The following is a 17,594-nucleotide window of genomic DNA, read 5'->3' on the forward strand; positions in this document are numbered from 1 at the left end:
CTTGAGTGAACCAGTGTTAACTGATGGGAGTATATAGCCCATGCCTTCGATGAGTTAGGACCAAAAACCAAAGGATCAATATGTTAAGTAAGTACTGTTTTCCTGTACTCTTTTTGGTAGGTATTCTGCTTATGTAAGTGACTTTGCGTTTATCCAGTGTTATTTCATATTAATAATTTTGTGTTGTTTGTTCACTATTTGCATATTCTCTGTGAGGGCAGACATCATATCTGTTCTGTTCATCACTCTATTTTCAGTGCCCAACACATAGTGGGTACTCAGTAAATGTTACAAGAGTGAATCATTAACACTGAGTCTTGGGAGTACCTCACTATTTTATGTCTATATGCACTACCTTAAGCTTTATAATTACATTATCCACTGAGGAAAAAGATCTTCTGTAAAGCAGAACATAAGCAGGAAATAGATGTATTGAATTTTGAAACTCCTTTTCATGTCAGGGATTCTGTGTGGACATTATTAAGGTTTGAACAGAATTGCAGCTCACAATACAAACATTTCCTGGTAGAAGTACGTGTTTGCATACTTGGCCCTCATATCAAGTGTCAAACCAAAACGTATAGAAAAACTAGTGAACAAACAGGTACTTTTAGAGTCTAGTTTAAACTTCACAATAAGCTAGAGTCTAGGCTTATATATCAGCTTGTTAGTTGTATTTTACCCATAGTCTGTCTTAAAGTATAAGGTGGAAACTAAAAATGAGGTGATCCTGTCAAATGTGCTTGATTTATGATACAGATTTACAGTATATTGGCAAAATGGCTTGAATTTTGGATGAGCCCTTAATTTTACAGTGTGTAAAGAATGAAGTAGAGGAAGGTACCTAAGAAAGTCTAAGTAGTTCTAGCCAAAATATCTAAAAGCTCTTCTTAAATCTATGTTATTTCAGAATTAAGGAATCTCTGGTGCCAGAATTCTCCAGTTCTAGCATTGGGGATAACAAAATATATAAATTCACTCTGCATATTTAAAATCCTTTATGGTTTACATTTTCTTCTGTAATTTTTTTTTTTAAGATTTTTATTTATTTATTTGACAGCGACAGAGATAGTGAGAGCAGGAACACAAGCAGGGGGAGTGGGAGAGGGAGAAGCAGGCTTCCGGCCGAGCAGGGAGCCCGATGTGGGACTCGATCCCAGGACCCTGGGATCATGACCTGAGCCGAAGGCAGACACTTAACGACTGAGCCACCCAGGCGCCCCTGTGAGCTATTCTTGATAACCCCTTCTCATGTCCCATATTGCAAAAACATAACTTTAGTTGATTTTTACCTCCTCAGTCCCTCTCAAATCCATCCTCTTCTGTTTGTCTCTAATATGGCCTTAGTCTAGCCTACCATCTTCACCTGGATTACCACAGAAGTCCACCCACAGCCCCTCTCGTCCTCTTCCAGACCATTCTCCACATAGCACTCTGAGGAAGCTTTCAAAATGTAAATATTGTATGACCCCCCCCCATGCTTAAATTATTTACTTACTTTCTGTTGCTTTTAGGATGAAGCCAGGTATCTGTATAGCCTGACAAGGTCCTGCATGGACATTCATTACTACTTCCCTCTTTTGTTATCTCTTACTGCACTCTCCCTTTGTTCTCTTTGTTCCTGCCACATTGGCCTTATTTCTAGTCCCTGCTACTCCACCTTGCTCCTTACTGCCTCAGGGCATTTGCATATGCTATTCAGTCTTGTCCCGCTCTTCCTTTTACCTTCTCTTAGTTAACTCCCATTGGGTGTTTTCTCAAGCATTGCTTCCTTTGTGAAACTTCCCTGATCTTCCTAACTAGGTCACATTCCCCTGGCACTGAGTAAGGTATAACCCTCCTTTGTAGCAAATTTTCTATTTCACTTTTTGTGTGTGTGCATTTATATTTGATTAATATTTATACCCCCAACTAGATGGTAATCTCCCTGAAGGCAATGGCCGTTACATCTTTAGTTTCCAGCATAGGTGCCCAGCACAAAATAGTAGACACTTAAATCTTTAGTGAATGAATATTATTTATTTCTATTTTTTCCATTGAATCTACTGTACTTTTCATATTATAAAAGCTCAAATACATTTTTCAGATTCAGAGTGAATTCATATGCCCCACGAGGTACAGTATGAATTAATAAGCAATAAATACCATCATTTTTTTTTTTTTTAAGAGTTATTTATTTGTTTGACAGAGAGACACACAGTGAGAGAGGGAACACAAGCAGGGGGAGTGAGAGAGGGAGAAGCAGGCTTCCCACTGAGCAGGGAGCCCGATGTGGGGCTCGATCCCAGGACCCTGGGATCATGACCTGAGCTGAGGGCAGACGCTTAATGACTGAGCCACCCAGGCGCCCCAATAAATACCATCATTTTTCACCAGACTTCACAGGTCTTGTATTTACTGGAAAGAGGTCATTCTGGGGGGAGGGGAATAGGAAGGTAAGATCATTGTGATCTGCTAGCAGATAGCTAGATATCTCTTTTTAGTTAGTAGAATTATTCCTTGTATTGTTTCCTAAGCCATCTCCCCTCTCCTATTGTCTTGTATCTCTCCCTAATAAGTTGTGAACTTCTAATTCCTCCAAACTAGAGAAATATGACTGTTTCCAAAGCACTCAGGAATAGCACCTGTTTACTTAAAACAAATTGCCTAAAGTTTGGAAAGAAATAGAGATGTGGTTAAGTTTATATTCTCTCTAGATAGACTCACTGTGACTGCCTTCCTACTACAAGCCAGAAGACTTTAGCGGGGGAAGCTGCTTAGCTGCTGTGAGCCTGGGTTTTCTCATCTGTGAAGCTGGGATAGTTACAGTGACTTCTCTTTCATTCTCTTGACATTGTCTTTTACAGAGCAGAAGATTTTAATTTTAATGTAGTCCAGCTTACCAATTTTTTTCATGGGTTGTGTCTTTGCTGTTTTATCTAAAAAGTTACTGCCATACCCAAAATCACGTAGGTTTTTTCCTGTGTTCTCTTCTAGGAGTTTTATAGTTTTGCATTCTATAGTAGTTCTGTGACCCATTTTGAGTTAATGTTTGTGAAAGGTATAAGGTCTGTGTCTAAGTTTTATTTTTTTACGTGAGGATGTCCAGTTGTTCAGCACCATTTTTTGAGAAGACTGTCTTTATCTTTGCTCCATCCTGTTTCCTTTGCTCTTTTGTCAAAGGTCACTTGACTTTATGTGGGTCTATTTCTGGGCTCTCTGTTCTGTTCCATTGATCTGTTTTTCTCTTTTGTCAATACCACACTGACTTGATTACTGTTGCTTTTGTACTAAGTCTTGAAGTTGGGTAGTGTCTGACTTGGTTCTCCTTCAGTATTGTGTCAGCTGTTCTTTTTTTGCCTCTCCATATAAACTTTATAATCAGTTTGCTGATATCCACAGAACAACTTGGTGGGATTTTGACTAGGATTGTATTGAGCCTATAGATGAAGTTGGGAAGAATTGACATCTTGACACTTGAGTCGTCTTACCCATGAACATAAGAGTATCTCTCCCTGTATTTAGTTCTTTTTTTGGTTTTATTTGTATTTTTAATAGGTTTTGTATTACTACATAGTGCATTAAAATTCAGGGAGGGGTGGATAAGTCCTATCAAAGTTAAATTAATACGGCATCTTAATTCAAGCTCTTCCATTATGTAATCCATGCTTCAATAAGAACTTTGTGGTTTTTTTTTTTCATTTCAAATGCATCCTACACTGTATATATACAATATACATAGGAATATTCATTTTCACACTGTAATGATTTAAAATGGGACACCTAACCATTATACCACCATTTTCACAGTTGACATGTCAAAGTCTTAAGTCGTTATGTCCTTTTCTCTTCAAACTAGTTCAGCTTATTTTAAGTTAAGACTTTTTGCCATAGGGTTAAAAAAAGCATAGAATTTTAGTATAAATCTTTGCATTTAGCTTGGTACAGGACTAAAAAGTTGTGTGTATAAAAGCATTGTTTAAGAAAAAATGCTTATTTGTAAAATGAATCCATTATTAAATTGAGCATTTGAAACCTTATATTGGGAATCATTCCAGTGCTGGAAAAGGATAGTGTTAATGACCCTTGCAGTAATTGTTAATTGTTGAATTAATATTCAGGCAATGAGAAAATGGATTTTGCTAAGATATGAGTCCTCATGCTGCTAATGTTTAAAGTTATGTCAGTGGTTAACAATAAGAGCAGCTAGTAACAGAAGATTTTTAGGTTAAGTTTGTCACTATCTAAACTTCCTACCTGCTTTTTACTTTTGTTGTTTTGTGTAGAACATACAATAGCTTATAGGAAACATGGTATTTAGAAGGAGAGATGAATGTTTGTAGGGCAAAAAACAATTGAATAACTATACTTCTCATTTTCTTAATAGCATTTAAACCAAAAATTGCATCCTCAATTATGGAATGTAATAATGGATTTTTTTTTTTTTTTTTTTTTTGCATTTGTGCGTATTGAGGTTTCAGTAAACAAAGCTGCTGTTAATTTTGTCTCTGCTTTTTCATAACTTGACTCAGAACTGGAATAAATTTTACTTTTGCTGTATTGGTGAAGTAAATTAAGTAAATGAACCCTTTATGAAGGTAATATAAGAAAACGTTCCCTTCCCCTTCCATCCCCTTCTGTCCCTTTCCTTTCCCCTGCTATTAAACTGGCTCTGTGAGATCTCCCTTTCTTCTCACCTTGGGCAGGTCCCGCAGCTCTTCAGTCGCTTTGAGTTATTAAAATAGTTCTCACTTTCAGGGCATAAAAAGCACAATCCATTGTAGGTTAAAGAGCCCAGTCTGTATCTTACAACCTCTTGGAGCTTACATTCTAGTGAGACAGACTGACGATAAGATAAATAGGTACACTATATAATACATTAGAGAGTAAAAAATAACATGGAGAAAAAAATAGAAAGGAATACATAAAATGTGTGGAGATCATGTGTGACTTTTTTAGATAGAGTGGCCAGGAAAGGCCTCACTGAAACGGTGACTTTTTAGTCAAGACCTGCAGAAGGTGATGAACCCGAACCACGTTGCCGTCGTGAAGAACGACATTCCAGGCAGAGCTGCATCTGTGCAGAAGCCCAGAGATGGAAGTGTACGTTGTGTGCTGGAGAAACAGGTTGCTATGGCCAGTTGAACAAGAAAGAGGAACAGATAAGGATGATGGTAGTGGTGGTGGCAGCAAACTATACAGTGCATTGTAGGTCTCATAAGGCTTTGACTTGAGCACAGAATAGGAAGGTAAGCCTTTGGAAAGTTTTGACCAGACTTACATGAACTGATTTACTTTCTAACTATCACTTTGCCTAATTTCATTTGCAAATAGACTACCATGGTGGGAGTAGAGCCAAAGGTGGAAGCAGAGAGGCTATTGTAACTAACCAGGAGAGGATTCTGGTGTCTTGAATCAAGGTCAAGATGGTAGGAGTAGGGAGAAGTAGTAGAATTTTGAGTTTGTTTTGGAGATAAAATCAACAGAATTTGTCGAGATACTGGATGTGGGATAGAGTGTTGTCAAAAATGAGGTCTTTGTTTTTGCCCTGATGAACTAGAAGGATGGAGTTGGCATAACTGAAATAGGGAAGATTGTAGGAGTTCAGGAACTTACTTTGGGACATGTTAAATATGAGGCACTTTTCAAAATTATTAGGCTCAAAATATTAGATTTCAAAATAAAGACTGTTTAGTAAGCATTTAGATGTATAGTTCTGGAGCTCAAGATAAAAAATCTGGGCTGGAGATAGAGATTTGGGAATTAAGAGCCTACTGGTGCTGTTGGAAGCTGTAAAACCGCATGAGGTCAGCAAAAGAGTGGATGTGAGTAGAACAGGGAAGAGGTCCAAGCACTGAGTTCTGAAGGACTGGCTGTATTGATAAGTCAGGGAGATAAGGAACAGCACTTAACGGTTGAGAAGGAAGGACCAGAAAAGTTAGGAGGAAAACCAGTAAGTATGTTACTCTATGAACAAAACAGAGGAGTTCTATCAAGGAGGAAGAAGTGATCAACTGTGTCCGATGTTGCTGGGCCGGTCAAAAAAGATGAAGATTGAGAAATAAGCATTGGGTCTACTGGTGAGGTCATTGGTGACCGTTGATGAATGCTGTTTCAGTGTAGTGATGAGGAGTAAAAGCCTGCTAAGAGACCACTGAGATGGGACCTGTAAGGGGGAGAGTAATAGAGGTTTGTTTTTTAATAAAGATTGGGGAAATGTATTGTGATATTCTTTGAACATGATTCACCAGAGAGGGAATAACAAATGATCTAGGATGGCACGTGGAACTGCTTGGGTAAGAGAAAGAGAATGCGAACTAGTGAAAAGGTGTGAATAGCACCTGTCTTGAGATTGTTAGTATTTATCCCTCATTTTCTACTCAGCTGTGAAGCCTCAGTGGCAGGTCAGACGCTAGCCTGGAAAATGCTTTGCTTGAATTTGAATGGAGTCACCTCTTGCATCCAGCATCTCACCCTCCACCCCCACCACCAGGAATGTCTTGATTGGCACATGGCACCTTTGTGAGAAGGAAAAGGGCTCCTTATTCCAAACAAGGCTGCCAAAACAAGGGCTGGATTTTAGCCCTCACTCACCTTAGGCTCAGTATTCTTGGAACAGTAAAGGAATCATACTACCATAAGCTTCAGCCTTGCTCAGTCTCCCCTAAGACAACAAGGAAAGCCACATTTAATATTCTGCTATAATAAACATATCCTTTGTCCTGTGGCAAAACAACATAAGTGAGAAAAAAGCAAACTTAAGAACCAGTACAAATTTGGTGTAGGAATCCCTGTTCTTCTGCCACCTGGCAGAGGGTTTTAAGACGCATCATTTACTTTCTGTGCCTTGGTTTTTTCAAGGTAAAGGCCCGGGGCGGGGTGGGGGGATGGCTTCACCCAGATTCTTTTCAGTCTGAAATTCTGTGATTCATTAAAATTCATTAAAATACAGTAATCTCCAACTTCTGAAGCATAGCACAGTTCTGCTAAGAACTAAAAAATATCACTGAGGAAGTTTGTTTTGGGTTTTTGTTTGTTTGGATAACAGCGCCCCTTGGGTTCTTATACAAATAAGTATTAGCAGAATTTGGAGATTAAATTAGATGTAGCAGCACTGAAATTAATAAGAGGAAATATAGCAAACCATTGAGGACAATACAGACTAGTTCACAGACTTTATCCAAGTTCTGTCTGAGTCATTTTGTGGCTGTGGGACATATGGAAAGTTATTTAACTCTCTGAACCTTTGTTTCCTCATCTAAAGATAGGAATGTACTAATAGTACCTACTTCATAGATTTGTAAGGAGAATTAAATGAGTTATGCACTGTGATGCTTTGAACAATGCCTGACTTGTAATGAGGATGGAATAAACCTTAACTAACGTTGTTATTATTATTACCACCACCACTGTGTGATGTATATAGTTTAGAAACATTTTAGTAAAACCATAGAAGTCTTTGACATTATAATTTAATTGTATAATGATTACCTTAAGTCACAAGGGAAAAATTAACTTGGAAGAGTAAATGCTCTTGAATCAGGTTAAACCTTTTTTGTTTGTTTACAAAATTAGTACTCAATTTTATGTTTTTAGTTAGAATAAAAATTCACTTAGGGAATATACCTGATTCTCAAATGAAGACAGAACAGTGAGCCATTATTGTAATTAGCTGCAGTTGCTGTGTATACTTGAAACATATAAAACAGTATTTATTTTAAAAAATGTTTTTCCCTAAATAGGCCAAAATGTGAAATTTTATTGTTCATGTACCTGCCTTAAAGATAGGTATTTAAAACATCCTGCAAACATTTTGATTATACCATCAAGTTTTCTACACCCTTTCTGTATGAACTATTTTTTTCAGAGCACACATTTGATTATTGATAGCATCACTTACCTGATGTTTACAGTTCACAGTTTGTTTTACAGAATTAGTAAGATACAGTTTAATTATTTTAACTATACTTTAAAGTCCTGTTGTGATTAATATGGGTGATTTATCAATGCTGGTTTACCCTTATTTTAAATCAAACATTCAGATCATTTCTAAACTAGTGGTCACTTTTAAAGAAGAAATGCTGTACATGTATTATACACTAGTTCAGAAAGTCAAGATAATTTATGATGGCAAAGGTTAGGGAAAAATGGAAGTCTGTAGGTAAATTGGAAGGGAATTTAAGGAGTATTGGATGTGCAGCAAATAATTGTGCAGCTAGATTATATTTGAATTATCTCTCTTGTTTCAGATTTTATAAATGAAATATATATTGTTGAGCACAGTGCAATGTACCTGGGACTTAATAGCACCTAGCATTCAGACTTTGGTTTCTAACATTCCCTAAATGTGAGATTAAAAGGAACCAGAGCTTGAGGAAGTGGCTGATTGCAAAGCTGGAATCCTGGGACATCTAGTTAAATAATACACAAATTCATACAAACGGGAAAAGAGAGGGATCAAGGGCTAGCTGGTAAATGTGGAGGAAATGCTGAAGTTGGAAAATCATGATTTTATCACCATCACAGTCAGTATAGTTTATTAGTTCAGCCAAGAATCACAATTGGATGTTAAATCTAGGGGTGAAATTTTGATGAAGAGCAGGATATTTGTATGGTCTTAAGGTGTATATCCAAAGGTTATTTATTGGTTGCAGGGAAAAGATAATAAGTAAGCAGTAGGAAAATCAGACAGTTTTTAGTGATGAAAATTAATATTACCAGTTAGGGATAGGTGAATGAATATCTTGGTACCCTGAGAACACATCACTTATGTACTATTTTGGCCAGGAATGCACTGTCTGCATCTAATGAGGAAAAATCTGATAACTCCAAAAAGATGAGCATTCTATTAAAAGAAGGAGATGATGGGGAAGAAGATAACTGTATTGTTCAGAAATTCGTTATAAAAGTCAAAGGCGGAAAGATTCCACATTAAAGGAAACAGAAGACATGGAACATAGATGATCACAAGAGTAGATTCTGCATTTGGATGAAAATTAAAATTTTAAAAAGGCATTACTGCGTCAGTTAACATTATTTTGCAGATTATAGGTTAAAGTGTTTTATTGATATATTCACTGAAATTGTAGCTGTATTTTGATTCTTTTGGAGGTTAATTTAGGAAATGTGCACACTTAAGTATTTATGGGGAAAGGGCCAGATGTATTCAGCTTAATCGCACATGGCTCAGAAAAAAGCACTGTGGGTGTTGGTGTGTGTGTGTGTATATACACACAGACAGAGAGAGAAAGCAGGGGAGGGAAGGAGAAGATGAAAAAGTTAATGGGTCAAAATGCTAACAGGGAGAGTCTGGGTAAGATTATACTGGTGTTCTTTGTTCTTGGAGTTTTTCTGTAAATTTGAAATATTTGCAAATAATTTTATACATACATGTATGCACACATTGGGGCTTCTTTTATATTTATCTCATTGCTCTAGGTTGCTAATTTACCCTTAATACTTAATTGGTTTAAGATGTTAACATTCGTTGCTTACAGATACACACATTGATTTTTAATTTCTTTTAAATAGTGCTGGGCCTAAAGGAGATAACATTTATGAATGGAGATCGACTATACTTGGTCCACCAGGTTCTGTATATGAAGGTGGTGTGTTTTTTCTGGATATCACTTTTTCATCTGATTATCCATTTAAGCCACCAAAGGTAAGAACCTAGAAGTCCATTCTTTAATATTTATCCTTCTCCAAAATTCTAGAGGTTAAATGTGTATTGATGTAATCATTTTTATTTCATTGTTTTTCGTGAATTGATATGGAAACTCTCATGTAACCAAGAATTTTAAAACTGAAAGAAATTGATTTCTGCCTTATACAAGTAACTTTATGATTAGCAGAAAGAGGGTTTGTTAATTGTAAATGAAAGTATGCCACTTTGCATACCAATAAAGGAGATAAATTTTTTAAAAATATTTATTTATTTGACAGAGAGAGAGAGTACAAGCAGGGGGAGCGGCAGGCAGAGGGAGAGGGAGAAGCAGGCTCCCTGCTGAGCAGGGAGCCCAACGTGGGGCTTGATTCCAGGACCCTGGGATCATGACCTGAGCCGAAGATAGATGTTTAATGACTGAGCCCCCCAGGTGCCCCAAAACAGAGACATTTTAGATTTATGTTGTAAGGGAAAATATCCTATGAACCTTCCTTGAGAAACATATTGGGGTAAAAAGTAAACCTGTTTGACAACTTGGAGAAATAAGAATTAAATAACTTGAATTTTGTGCTCAATTCCTTACCTTTACTGATCAGCAAAAACTAGAAAACCATAGCAAAGAGGAGGGAAACTACTATTATTTAATCAGCTTACTTTGTGCCTTCTGTAGATAATGATGTAGTAATGGGAATGATGGTGGCTAGGTGGCTTATGCCTCAGTTGGCTCTCTATAGGAACTGGATGGGTAACAAAAGGGTTGAGTTGTACCTTGTAATAATTGGCGATTATTTTTCAAGTCTTAAACATAACAATTACCTGGATAGTTTTCTCCTCTCACTTCTCATTATAAAGTGGTCCAGCCAACAGGTAAAAACCACCAATATTAAGCCTGAACATAATTATGGTCTAGTTACAGAGACTTCTGACATGTCAGGGGAAAAGTATGTTGTTATCAAGCCTTTAACCATGATGAAATGTTTTCCTTTCAACATAGTTCCTTATGTTCCCTACACTATTTAAAATACATGTAGCAATTTGATGCCTGCGTGGCAGTTTAATGCCTGGGCTCACTTGCATGCTTGGGGTGGGGCGGGGGGGCAGGGAAAGTAAAAATTAAGAGTTTGTTTTTGTTTTTAGACCTAGGATTTTTCTCCCATTATCTAATGAGATAACAGTTCCACCTAGTGGTATCTACCTCAAAGTACATACACCAAGGTTCCCTATCATCTAGAGGTATTTTGCCGTCAGCTAGAGTTGTCAGTGTTTTTAGTACTATACTAAGTGATCCTATCAGAATTTAAGATCTTTAAATGATTGTCTTATTGAATGCTTTCACGTATGTAGAGTATATATCCTGCTAGTTCAAATAAAGGAACAAAGCCCTCATGTTAATAATACTACATACTGTATTCGCATTCAAAATGACACATGTTAACAGTGCTGGTCTATCACTAACTGCTCAATTTGCATTCACTGGTGAAGTTTCCTTTATTGCAGAAAACAAAATCATAGCAAAATAGTTCATGGCTGTCTTTGATAAATAGTGATACTTATTTCTAGATGCCTCATTTTTCTTGAAATTGGTTTTAATGTGGTAGCAAAATTAGAAAAAAGTTTGCAACATTTATTTTTTTTACAAAATTATTTTGTGAGGGAAGATTTGTTAAGACTTTTCTGTTTTCCTTGGCATCTTTTAATGTAAAATAGAAATTGACTAACATAAATCTTTCAAACTATAGTTCTGTATATGACTTACTAGTTGTTTTGGTTAGTACAGTGGTTATGTTTTAATTTAGGATTTAATTTTTTTGCCGAAGTCTCAGTATTTTAATTTTCTAATCATTCCATGTTGAATCATTCCTCTTGCCTAAGATATCTGACACAGTATTATGAAGCACTATCTAGATCTGTGGTTGAACAAGTGAAAAAGAAAGAATACTTCTGCTCTTATCTTGGTGTTAGGTACAATTATTTCTATACAATTCTGCTTATTTTTGAAGTTTGGAAAAGGTGTTGAACTTCTTGAGGAATAATAAAAATTTAATTCTCTTCTGTTCACCAATTATTAATAGCTGAAAGGATTTAAAGTATTTTTTCAAGATTTTTAAAAATTTATTTATTAGAGAGCGCACGCACGTGCCAAGAGTGAGCGAGGGAGAGGGAGAAGCAGACTCCCAGTGGAGCAGGGAGCCCCATGCGGGGCTCGATCCCAGGACCCTGGGATCATGACCTGAGCTGAAGGAGATGCTTAACCTACTGAGCCACCCAGGCGCCCCAAAAGGATTCAAATTATTAATTGTGTTTATAAACCATGCATGTCTGTTGAGTAGTCAGCTGTCAGTGATCTAAACATACATTATTCCCATATTCTAGAGCAGAAGTGTCTGACAGAAATCTAATGCAAGCTACATGTGTAATTTTAAATTTTCTATGAGCTACATTAAAAAGGGTAGAAAAAGACAGTGAAATTACTTTTAATAACATCCAGTACCTCCAAAATATTGTCATTTGAACATGAAATCAATGTAGGAGTATTATTAATGTGATGTTTTACATTCTCTTTTTGGTACTGTGTCTTTGAAATGCGTCTGTATTGTACATTTTTAGCTGATCTCACTACGACTAACCGTATTTTAAGAGCTGTAAAGCTAGTATGTCTACTGTATTACACAGAAGTTCTGGAGGTACAGTATCTTCCTTTTTCCTCCGCTACTAGACCACTGGTTTCTTTCTTGTTTTTAATTATGCATCCTTAATCAGAAATATGCGTTTGAGGGCTTTTAATATTTTCTTTTTAGACTCCACCTGGGAGATCATATAGTACAATGCTAGTTCCAGGAGATTGGGAACTGTTTTTTTCTTTTTTTCTCTGCTATTCCAAATTAAGAATTAGCCACCCAGTTTATTTGTGATTGTTTTGGAATTTGCCAGTATTTGTTCCTATGATTTATCAGAGATATATTAGTTTCCTTTATTCATTACCTTAAGACCTTGCTTATTTCATTTTACTGTGTTAGTCTAACAAGATACTGAACCAGTTACAGAAATAAAAGGCTGAAAAATAGACTGGTGATTTCATCAACCTTCCTCTAAATCCTTGCCAATATTTTCTGATACATGACAGGACATTAGCTGAGTTGATACTAATCTTTTCTACTAAGAAACCAATATAACTTTTGTTTTTTATGGTAAGAAAAATTCTTCACAAGTTTCTTCTTACCTTTGGCACTAAAACACTTCTGTTCTCTCTCACATGCTTTATACAGAGCTGTATGTGCACATGTGTGTATGTATATATGGTATATATGGTCATGCATACATAGAATTATTGTATCATTCATTTAGAGTAAGCCAGCCAAATCAGCTGCTCACTTTGGTGTAAAATTGATATAGTTCCTAATCTGCAGGGTAAAAAAATTTCAACTGAATTGAATAAAACCATTTACTTTTTTTTTTTTTTTTCAAGTAGGCTCCATGCTCAGTGTGGGGCTTGAACTCACTACCCTGAGCTGAGATCGAGTCGGATGCTTAACCCAGGCACCCCAGTTAAAATCATTTACTTTTGATATTACTTAAACCTGGTATTTAATTAGCTCTTCAGTAAATTATTTTCTATTTAGTATCTATGATATATTACCCTTTACTTTTGCTGGTGAGAGTTTTAGTGGGTAATAAAGCATTCATTTTCTTTGTTTTTAATGGAACTGCCCTTAGGTTACTTTCCGCACCAGAATCTATCACTGCAACATCAACAGTCAGGGAGTCATCTGTCTGGACATCCTTAAAGACAACTGGAGTCCTGCTTTGACTATTTCAAAGGTTTTGCTGTCGATTTGTTCTCTTTTGACAGATTGCAACCCTGGTAAGCAAACCTTTATTAACACACACAGTGGGGCTACAGAAATCGGTGTGTTTTGGCTGCCTTAACTATGGATTTGAGAAAGTAAATGCTGTTGGTGGAAAGATGAGCATAAATCATTTTGCAAGGAAATTATCAAAGCCATTTCATTTAGAATAGACCAGAAGTTTCACAGTAACTTTCTTTAGTTTATTAATGGCATGCTACCTATAATTACTTTCTTTCTGTCATTGATGGACTTTCTTCTAAATTCTGTAGCTGTACAAACCATGTTTGACAGGAAGAAAGCCCTGACTGGCCCCAGTGCCTCCTTTTCTTACTCCTTCCATGCTGCCTTGTGCTCTACAGCAACCACTTAGTAACTAAGGGCTTCTAATTCTCCCTTCTTTCTTGGATTATAGTTAGGTATTTTAGAAGTAGTGGTAGTGGATATTAAAGTGATAGTTTATGAGTTGGACTAGATTATATTAACTCAGAGATAAAGCCATTAATAACATAGTTCCTAACATTTGTAAGAAGTGCTTATTTGCTACATATTAACATGTGTAGTTGACTTGAAAAAGTGACATTTAGACCTGGGATTTTGCATATGTTATCTTACAAGTGGTCATTTTTTAAAGAAGTTGAATTACTTTTTCTATATATTGGACTAATCACCAAAGGCTTTTACTTTTATCATAAACCCAGCAGTTATACCTATGCCCAAGAGAATTAAAAAGGGTGAGGCAGCTCTAAATGAACTGATAGGGAAAGCTCTCCAAGATACATTAAGTGAAAGAGCAAGGCACTGAAGGAAAGTACATATGTATAATAATATTTTAAATGCTTATGAATGTGCATAATATCTACACCGAAATGCTGTAAACTGTATTGTAAGATTTGAGTTTTTATTTTAAAAATCACATTTTTAAACAGAAGAAGGTAGAACTATAATCACCAAGCACACTTTCATTGCTGAATAAAATGCCAAGAGTAGTATTAAAAAATCAAATTTATTAAGTCAACTTGTATTTTTTAGTTTAAAGGGCTTTTCTAATTTCAGTATTAAAATACACAGATGATTATGTTATTTGAAGCATTTTAATCTTGAAAATTTAGCCATTATATACCAAGGTGCTGCTGAAAAACTAATGTTTCAATTTAATAGACTAATATCTCTTAATGTTCTTTCTACTTTTCCAGCGGATCCTCTGGTTGGAAGCATAGCCACTCAGTATTTGACCAACAGAGCAGAACATGACAGGATAGCCAGACAGTGGACCAAGAGATACGCCACATAATTCACAGAATTTGTATGCGGTGTGAAGGAGCAGAAGGCCCCTTCCCACTCTGCTGCAAATCTTTATAGCCTTTACAATACGGACTTCTGTGTATATGTTATACTGATTCTACTCTCTGCTTTTATCCTTTGGAGACTGGGAGACTCCCCAAAAAAGGTAAATGCTATCAAGAGTAGAACTTTGTAGCTGTAGATTAGTTATGTTTAAAACGCCTCCTTGCAAGTCTTGCTTCTTTGGGATATCAAAATGTATTTTGTGATGTACTAAGGATACTGGTCCTGAAGTCTACCAAATATTATAGTGCATTTTAGCCTAATTCATTATCTGTATGAAGTTATAAAAGTAGCCGTAGATGACTAGGAATTATGTCATTTGTATTAAACCCAGATCTATTTCTGAGTATGTGGTTCATGCTGTTGTGAAAAATGTTTTACCTTTTACCTTTGTCAGTTTGTAATGAGAGGATTTCCTTTTACCCTTTGTAGCTCAGAGAGCACCTGATGTATCATCTCAAACACAATAAACATGCTCCTGAAGGCATAGTTTCCTGTCGTAATATTTTAAGTCAATCTTGTTAGAAGGTGTATCTGAGATGATTGTTGATGAAATAAAAATGCGGATATGAAGATTGACTACTAAGGACCAGTACAAATAAATGAATTGTTAAATTGAAAACATTTGAAATCTTGTTAAATGTGTAGAGGTTTTTTTTTTTTTTTCCTGGAAGTACTGAGAGAATATAATGAGCTTAAACATGTAAAACTGGATTTAAAATCATTGATCTCAAAACACATAAAGCTCTACTTCAATAAGATGATATTTGAGCAAAAGATAATAGGAAATTGTGACTCACTGAGGAATCTGGTATTAACTTATGGAATATTTTGTTTCCCAATTGGTGATTTTCATCCACCATTGGACAGTGTTGTCAAATAACTTTAATCTGATAGTGCTTCTGTGTCATTGGTACATTTTTCACTTCTAGTACTGGTCTTGAATTTTCATGGTGTATGGTGTGTATTACCATTCTTATTATGGCACTTAGCCAGCAGATAATAGCTAGAGGCAGAGTTGAACACAGAAACCATTGTCTGGCCTGAAGGTGGAATAGAGCTCTGGATTAGTGTGCAGATCTGGCATTTATTTCTCATTTGAAAAAATAACTAAATTTTAAGCGTTTTACAGGTTATATAAATTCCTTCTTTTTGGTTACAATTATCAAATACTAGATTTCTTACAGGAGTTAGAATTACTTTGCAGTATTCAGGTTTGGTAAACAGTATAAATGTGCTTAATATTTTTCTATGGCTACGATAATTATTGAGGTAATTCTCCAGTCCTGTAGCCAAGGTTGTGGAATGTGGGGCAAATGTCTTCTCCAGTCCTAAATATGGAGCTTAAAGTACCATCTTAAAAATGTATAGAGTGGAGTTACTAGCATAAAAATACATTGCTTCAAGCTAATAAAGTAAAACATTTATAGTTGCATATACCGTCACTTAGTGGGTGACAAATACTTGAGTATTTGTCAACAGAAGTCTTAAATCAGGGTAAAAATAAAGTTTTATGTATATTTTTCACTAACACCCACCCCCCCGCCCCATCTCTCCATATTACAAAGGGGACACTAAGCAAATAGGTAGTATTTTGAAGAATTCAGGCTTAGGTCTATGAAAACCTTTGAGCCTTGACTATTTTAAGTGGTAATAATAGATAATGGAGTTCAAGTCAGTGTGATGAGAGTGGGGACCTTTTATGTAAACTCTAAGGGTTTCTGTGTAGGTGAGCTGCAAAAGTGGTTTTTTTCCCCCACTTCCAGTATCGTATATTCTGCATCCTAGAGTAATGAACCTTTCTCTTGATGCCAGAAAAGCTTTCATCATAATGAATATTAGGATGTTTGGGGTATTATCGTTAGACTTCCTTTATTTGTTATCCCACTAATTACTACCATCAACCTTTTTGCTACTTTGTAGGCTATAACCCATGCTCACTTGGGACAGAGAAGAGGGAACTGGTTACTTAAAAATGTTCGTGGCTCTTTCACAAACTACCTTTGTGGCCTTGAATATGACACTTTAACTTCTTTGAGTTTTAGTTTATTCATCTATGAAACAAAAGTTGAATTTGATTATCTCCCTATTCTCTATTAGCCCTCAAACTCAGTAGTTCTAATCCTATAACATTTGTTACCCTTGTTCTGCTTTCTCTTTCAGGAAACAGGCTACAATTTCAAATGGACTGAAAAATAACAATTATCATTTGGTTTCTTTCTGTTAGGTTCCCCTTAAAATCCTGAATATTTTTTACCTTGTTTTCTATTTCTGAAAAACTGTAGATCCGCTTTTCAGTTACATAGGTATTCATCTATGTATACTACAAATACGGTGGGTTTTTTCCTCCATGAAACTTTGCTCTGGATGTAAATTGTGCTATTTGAGAACCCGGATTTTTTACATTTTTACTTTTTTTTTTTACAAATTTTACAAGTGAAAGTCCAATGTACTTCGTATGTGTTCAAGAGGAGTCATGGCCTGTGTATTGCATTGAGCCTGCTGTGCTTGAATTCTGGTCACGTGCCCTCAGGGGAGCCCTGCCGGGTGCCGCTGTGTGCCAGCCACAGCTTAGCTACTGAATATCCCCTGCCGAGCTTTAGGAGAGGAGACCCTCTGACCATCTTCGGTTGATAGAGTGAAACTGATGCACAGACCGGTTCAATAACTTGCCCAGATTACACAGCCAGTACGATGGGGAGGTACATCCTCTGTTCTTCACCAGGTTGTGGTTTGTAACATCACAGTTAATCTAT

At 36.3% G+C, this 17,594-nt stretch overlaps 1 protein-coding gene across 4 annotated transcripts in view; it reads left to right on the forward strand.

Moving 5' to 3' along the window:
• The window catches only part of UBE2E3 (ubiquitin conjugating enzyme E2 E3), an 83,159-nt gene extending 67,832 nt beyond the window's left edge, over positions 1 to 15,327 (forward strand). For all 4 annotated transcript variants that reach the window (XM_045868419.3, XM_045868417.3, XM_045868416.3 and 1 more), the window contains exons 4-6: positions 9,511 to 9,643; positions 13,361 to 13,508; positions 14,688 to 15,327. In XM_045868419.3, coding sequence (XP_045724375.1) covers positions 9,511 to 9,643; positions 13,361 to 13,508; positions 14,688 to 14,785 — 379 coding nt within the window. In that variant the 3' untranslated portion in view covers positions 14,786 to 15,327. The remainder of the gene's footprint in view (positions 1 to 9,510; positions 9,644 to 13,360; positions 13,509 to 14,687) is intronic.
• The last annotated feature ends 2,267 nt before the right edge of the window (positions 15,328 to 17,594 follow it).

Source organism: Mirounga angustirostris, unplaced genomic scaffold (assembly GCF_029215605.1).
Source record: "Mirounga angustirostris isolate CCGP_5_RB_7025 unplaced genomic scaffold, mMirAng1.0.hap1 SCAF_3, whole genome shotgun sequence".
NCBI classification, from domain to species: Eukaryota; Metazoa; Chordata; class Mammalia; order Carnivora; family Phocidae; genus Mirounga; species Mirounga angustirostris.